The following is a 7500-nucleotide window of genomic DNA, read 5'->3' on the forward strand; positions in this document are numbered from 1 at the left end:
CCGCAGCCCACCAGAAAAATGCGTAGGAAGGGAATAGAAAGAGAAGAATTTTAACTTTGGCAAATGGCAGAGACAAGAGAGTGCAGAGAGGCTAGGAGACAGGGACCCATAAGCAAAAAAAATAAAAAAAAATAAAAAAAATAAAATAAATAAATAAATGAATAAATAAATAAAATAAAAAATAAGCGTCAGGGGGGGGGGGGCAATAGTAATAATAGCAACAACAACAACAATGAGATGGATAATATGAGTAATGAGAGAGATAACAATAACTACAACAACGACAGTTATACAAGAAACAAATGCATTTACTATTATTTTATTTATTTATCTATTTATTATTTTTTCTGTTTATTTAATTATTTATTTATTTATTATTATTATTATTTTATTTATTTATTTATTTATTTTATTATTATTATTATTATTATTATTAGCTATTTTCCAGGTTTTTAATGTTTTCTCTCTTCTCTCTCCTCCTTCAGGTTCTCGCCAGAAGAGAGCATCAAGAAATCAAAGGAATTTTATGAGCTGATGGACACTCGTCGCTCCGTTCGGTTCTTCAGCGCTGACCCCGTTCCGCGAGAGGTCATCGAGAACGTGGTCAGAACGGCGGGTGAGTGGCTGACCTCTGCCTGACCTTGTTCCTGTCTTTTTTCTCTCTCTCTCTCTCTCTCGCTTTTTGTTCCTCGTTCTTCTTTCTTTGGCTGTTTCCTTTGATTCTGTCTGTGTATCGGTCTCTCTGTCTGTCTATCGGTCTCTCTGTCTGTCTATCGGTCTCTCTGTCTGTCTATCGGTCTCTCTGTCTGTCTATCGGTCTCTCTGTCTGTCTATCGGTCTCTCTGTCTGTCTATCGGTCTCTCTGTCTGTCTACCGGTCTCTCTGTCTGTCTATCGGTCTCTCTGTCTGTCTACCGGTCTCTCTGCCTGTCTATCGGTCTCTCTGTCTGTCTACCGGTCTCTCTGTCTGTCTATCGGTCTCTCTGTCTGTCTACCGGTCTCTCTGTCTGTCTATCGGTCTCTCTGTCTGTCTATCGGTCTCTCTGTCTTTCTCGTACTCACACTCGTGATACATAATTCACTTAAAAGGACAATAACAAATACGACATGAGAGTCGTATCAATACTTTTTTACAGCCTTAATCAATGCACAGTTGACAATTATAAACATGTAAGTAGGAAGTGTATGTGTTGTTCTCGGATGGAGGGAGCAAGTGTTGACGAGAATAAAGTGCGAGAGTATACAGAGGAATCAGAGTAAGGTGGATGACATTTGGTTTGACAGCCGTTGACAGCCGTTGACAGCCGTATGACATATCGCCAGCAATGCAACACTGCTGGTTATATCTTTGTGTATCTCTCCTCTTCCCTTTCTGTCCTTTCTCTTTATCTTCCCCTCTTTCTCTCTCTCTTTTCTTCTTCTTTCCTCCTTCCCCTCCTCTCTCTCTCTCTCCTTCTTCTTTCCTTTCTCGCTCCTCTCTTTCTTCTTCCCCGCCTCTCTCTCCTTTTTTTTCTGCTGCTGCTTCTGCTTCTTTTTCTTCTTCTTCCTCCTCCCCCCCCCTCTCTCTCTCCCGTCTTTCGTTTCCTTCTCCCTCCTTTTATCCTTTTCTCTTCTGCCTTCTCTTTCACCTCCGCAACTCCCTTATTTTCTTTCCGCGGTTATCATACTTTTCTTTTTGTTCTCTTCCCTCCTTTCTCTCCCTTGCATTCTCTACCTTCCTCTCCTTCCCATTTCTCTTTCTCTCTCCTTCCCGTCTTTCTCCATCCTTCTCTCCCCTCCTCCTCCTCCTCCTCCGCATTCTCCTTTCCTTTCTTTTATTGATAGTGCGAATGTCAGTGTCAAACGCTATTAAGTAATATATTTATTGCTTACACACACACATACACACACACACACACACACACACACACACACACACACACACACACACACACACACACACACACACACACACACACACACACACACACACACACACGCATACACGCACACACAGACACACAGACACACACACACACAATATATATATATATATATATATATATATATATATATATATATATATATATATATATTTTTTTTTTTTTTTTTTTTTTTTTTTTTTTTTTTTTTTCTTTCTTTCTTTTTTTTATTTATTTTTTTTTTGTTACACAAGTTACGTTCTCTTGATCCTATAAAAAGTGACAAAGACAGTGCATCCCGCCCACCCCTCACGCCCACAGGCACCTCTCCTTCCGGCGCCCACACCGAGCCCTGGACCTTCGCAGTGGTGGGCGACCCCGAGGTCAAGCAGCGGGTTCGAGAAATTGTGGAAGAGGAAGAAGAGATTAATTATAAGAAGAGGATGGGTAAGAGGCGAGTCGAGAGGGAGGAGGAGGAGGAGGAGGAGGAGGAGGAGGAGGAGGAGGTGGAGGAGGAGGTGGAGGTGGAGAAGGTGGAGGAGGAGGAGGAGGAGGAGGAGGAGGAGGTTGTTTTGTTATTGTTTTGATCTATTTTGTTATTGTTATTTGGTTATTTTGTTGTTATTGTTTGTTTATTTTATTATTATTATTTGTCAAGTTTATTGTTATTGTTTGTTTATTTTATTATTGTTATTTGTTTATTTTATTATTATTATTTGTCTATGTTATTATTATTATTTGTTTATTTTATTATTATTATTTTTCTATTTTATTATTATTATTTATCTATTTTATTATTGTATATTTATCTATTTTATTATCATTGTTTATTTTATTATTTTTTTATTATTTTTTTTCATCTATTTTATTATTGTATCTTTATTTTATTATTATTATTTATCTATTTTATTATTATATTTTTATCTATTTTATTATTATTATTATATTTTCATCTATATTATTATTATTATTATATATCTATTTTATTGTTACCGTTATTATTATTATTATTATATCTATTTTATTATTATTGTTTATCTATTTTAGTTATTTTTTTATTATTATTATTTTATCTATTCCATTATTATATTTTTATCTATTTTATTATTATTATTTATCTATTTTATTATCTTTTTTATTATTATTATTATTTTATCTATTTTATTATTGTTTTTTATATATTTTATTATTATTATGTGATTTTTTTATGTCGGTTAAGAGGGAGGAGGTAGTTGAGTGATTTTATATTCGTACTGTTATTTCCTTCTTTCTTTTCCCATTTTATATATGTATTCATCTTACGCTTATTTTATTCATTTATTTATTTTACGCTTTGTTTTTTTTTCTAATATGAGCCAAGGGGGATGGAGTTATTGGTTAGTTCTTTAATTTCTTTTTTTTCCGGCAGATTCAATTGTGTTATATATATATATATATATATATATATATATATATATATATATATATATATATATATATATATATATATACCCTTTCATTCAGCACCCCGGACCCCCCCCCCCCCCTCTTCCAGTCCCATGCTCGCTGTTGTCGTGGGGGGGGGCTCAGGAGACGGAGACTGAGGCCCTATGTAGGGATGACCTTTGCTTCTCCCAACTTTCTTTGTCCTTCTGTTCTTCTCCTCCCTTCCTTTTCCTTCTTTTCTTCGTCCCCTTACTTTTCCTTCTGTTATTCTCCTCCCTTCCTTTTCCTTCTGTTCTTCTCCTCCCTTCCTTTTCCTTCTGTTCTTCTCCTCCCTTCCTTTCCTTCTGTTCTTCTCCTCTCTTACTTTTCCTTCTTTTCTTCTTCCCCTTACTTTTCCCTCTTCTTCTCCTCCCTTCCTTTTCCTTCTTTTCTTCGTCCCTTTCTTCTGTCCACATCCCAAGGTGTGAGAGCCATGCTGACAGGATAAAAAAAAAGCTTTGAGGTAATTTTAGACAATGACGTGAAGAGATCGTGACTTTGAACATGCAGACTGGAATCATTAAAGGACGAATGAGATTATGAGATTAGCTTCGTCACTTGGATTGGGTTCTCATCGCCTAGTCGTACCTCATTAGAGAGGGAATTAGGAAGGCTGGCTCACTGTCAATCCTGAACGGCTTTCGTCCTACGTTTTCTCTTCCCTCTTTCACTTCCCTTTATTCCTCGCCCGTCTTTCGTTTCCTTCTCACTCCTTTTCTCTTTTTCTCTTCTTCCTTCTTACAGCGATCTACAACCCTTGACCTCGTTTACTCAACATATCGCTACATTTTGAATACGACGCTAATGACCTTACATGTTGATGCGACAGAAAAAAATCAATAATTAAATAAATATTCGATCGCATCCCTGCTTTTCCCTTCTTCTCTCTCTCTTCCATATACTCTCCTCCATTCCTTTATCCCTTCCCCAACTCTTCCTCTCTCTCTCTCTCTCTCTCTCTCTCTCTCTCTCTCTCTCTCTCTCTCTCTCTCTCTCTCTCTCTCTCTCTCTCTCTCTCTCTCTCTCTCTCTCTCTCTTGGACTCTAACCCCCTCCCTCTCTTCTTCCCCCCCATCCATCCATCCATCCATCCATCCATCCATCTACCCATCCATCCAGTCAAGCCAGTTCAACAACCTCTCCTTACTTTCTAAATATTGAACCCTCGCTCTTTTTTTTTCTCTTTATCTCTCCCTCAACCCTTCGCGAATCCCTCAAAAGGAAACCAGTGGGTGCAGGACCTGAAGGCGCTGAGGACTTCGTGGGTGAAGGAGTACCTGACGACGGCCCCCTGGCTCATCCTGGTGTTCAAGCAGACGTACGGGTTGCTCCCCGACGGTCGTAAGAGGAACCACTACTACCACGAGATCTCGACGGCGCTGGCGGGGGGGATCCTGCTGTCGGCAATACATGTACGTAGAGGGGAGGAGGAGGCTTTGGTTAGGGGGCTGTGGTTGTAATCTGTTTGGTTAGGGGGTTGTGGTTGTGCCTTGTTTGGTTAGGGGGTTGTGGTTGTGCCCTGTTTGGTTAGAGGGCTGTGGTTGTGTCCTCTTTTTTAAGGGATTGTGGCCTGTTTGGTTAGATTGGTTGGTTAGCGTGATTTTAATGTAATATGAATGTTTATCGGGGCATTTAAACTGAACGGTGACGAGAGAGAGAAGAATGAGAGACAAAGGCGACCAGAAATGATAACAAGCATCTCTCTCCCCATTTCCCCGACTGCCCTAACGACCATTTTTTTTCCTCATTTCCAGAACGCGGGTCTTGTCACCCTCACCTCGACGCCCCTCAACTGCGGTCCCGCCCTCAGAACCTTGTTGAACCGCCCACCGAACGAGAAGCTCCTCTTGCTCCTGCCAGTGGGCTTTCCCTCTGACGAAGCCACGGTGCCCGACCTCAAGCGGAAACCTCTGGAGGACATTATGGTTGTGGTGTGAGGGAGGTTTCTTGGTTCGAGTTGTTTCTTTCATGAGGGTTTTGTGAGGGTTCTGAGAGTGAGAGACATGAGGGTTCTGAGAGTGAGAGATCAGGGTTTTGTGAGGATTCTGAGAGTGAGAGACATGAGGGTTTCATGTTTCTGAAGAGAATTCTATGAGGCTCTTATGAGGGGTTCGTGATGTATGAGTACTCAAGTGGTTTATCTTGTTTTTGTCAGTGTTGTATGAGATTTTCTGTGATTTTACGAGGTTCTCAGAGTTTCTGATTTTGTGAGTTATACTTTAACATAAGTTTTTATATCAGGATGTGATGTATGGAAGTATGAGGAGCGCTTTCATGAGGATGAATGAGGATTTATGAGGTTTTGAGGATACAGGACGTTGTCTGAATAAAGAGATGCGTTCAGGGTGCCTTTGCTTTCGTCCCACAAAGCAATTTTGAAAACCATGAATATTTTTGTACTGTATTTCGTAAGCAATAAAGATCATAAACTAGAATAAAACACTTATTCATTATTTTTGAACTAGACATGCAAATTGACCTACAGGAAGGAGACATAGATGAGAATGAGAACAGAGATAGCATGCAAATTACGTACGCTATATCGCTTTGAAGGAAAGAAGTGGTTACAATAAAGATAAAATAGGAAGGAAGGTAAACTAGTAAATTGTTAAGATCATTCTCCTTTCCTCTTTGATTTTATTTCGTTATCGCCTGTTTCATAGCAATGGTGTTACAGCTGGTATTACTACGCGTGCCCCGAGCAGAAATTATTTTATCAAATTCTGTCCGCGCAAATGTAGCTCTCGGGTAACTTTCCGCGCGCGCTAAGTTCATTTTTAGATCATTTTCCGCGCATAAAATTCTTTTGACTTTTTTGCCACTTGTCTTTTTTAGATCCTTTTCCGCGCATAAAATTCTTTTGACTTTTTTGCCACTTGTCTTTTTTAGATCCTTTTCCGCGCATAAAATTCTTTTGACCTTTCCGCGCACTTGTTTCATCATCCGTCCGCGCAAATGGAGACAAAATGATGTTTTCCGCGCATGAAAAAATGTAATATTCCCCGCGCGAGAAAAACACTCTACAGTCTGGTATAGTGTGGATGCATATAGAATATATGTACATATATAGTAAATATGCATAATATATATATGTATGCATATATAATATAAATTATATATATATATATATATATATATATATATATATATATATATATATATATATATATATATATATATATATATATATATATATATATATATATATATATATTACACACACACACACACACACACACATATATATATATATATATATATATATATATATATATATATATATATATATATATATATATATATATATATATATATATATATATGTGTGTGTGTGTGTGTGTGTGTGTGTGTGTGTGTGTGTGTGTGTGTGTGTGTGTGTGTGTGTGTGTGTATACATAACACATACACAAACAAACAAATAAGACATATAGATAGATATTCATATAGTAAGAGATAGGGCTATATGTACATATCCGTAAAACTATGTATGCTAACGTCTCTTTAAAACATGAACGCAAACTATAATAATAATTCTGACACGCGAATCGATATAGCAAATGTTAGTAGTAAAGTAAGAATGGAATTCCCATAACCTTGCATTATGGTAAGTGCATACATGTCATTTTTTAACATCTGCATTACCAATCATCACCATTTTTACAATAAAAAGAATTGAGATCAAGTCCGCAGTCACATGGAATATGAATTCAAGCGCTTAAGTAGTTTTACGTAAATGAAAACTATTATTGTTTCTGTGAAGTAAAGGGAATTATAATATTATTGCTAATATTCTGGAACCATGATTATGATTATAATAATGGATGTGATAATAAGTATAGGATTATATGTTTATTGGTAGGTATTATGATTGTTTTCATTATCTTTATTATAATGATGGTAATCAATAATGATAATGAAATAAGTATATCATTACTACTACACACTACACAGATAAGATACATAGATAAATATTTATATAGTAAGAGATATGGGTTTATATATATATATATATATATATATATATATATATATATATATATATATATATATATATATATATATATATATATATTCGCATATAAACGTATATGCTAATCTCTTTAAACCATGACCGCAAATTATTCTAATTTTAACACA

The 7500-nt window shown here is 36.8% G+C and overlaps 1 protein-coding gene across 2 annotated transcripts in view; it reads left to right on the forward strand.

Moving 5' to 3' along the window:
* The window catches only part of Iyd (Iodotyrosine deiodinase), a 23937-nt gene extending 18134 nt beyond the window's left edge, over positions 1–5803 (forward strand). For both annotated transcript variants that reach the window (XM_070118802.1, XM_070118801.1), the window contains exons 4-7: positions 486–616; positions 2222–2347; positions 4585–4775; positions 5118–5803. In XM_070118802.1, the coding sequence (XP_069974903.1) occupies positions 486–616; positions 2222–2347; positions 4585–4775; positions 5118–5300 (631 nt within the window). In that variant the 3' untranslated portion in view covers positions 5301–5803. The remainder of the gene's footprint in view (positions 1–485; positions 617–2221; positions 2348–4584; positions 4776–5117) is intronic.
* Positions 5804–7500: the final 1697 nt, after the last annotated feature.

This window comes from Penaeus vannamei, chromosome 43 (genome assembly GCF_042767895.1).
Source record: "Penaeus vannamei isolate JL-2024 chromosome 43, ASM4276789v1, whole genome shotgun sequence".
Taxonomy (NCBI): domain Eukaryota; kingdom Metazoa; phylum Arthropoda; class Malacostraca; order Decapoda; family Penaeidae; genus Penaeus; species Penaeus vannamei.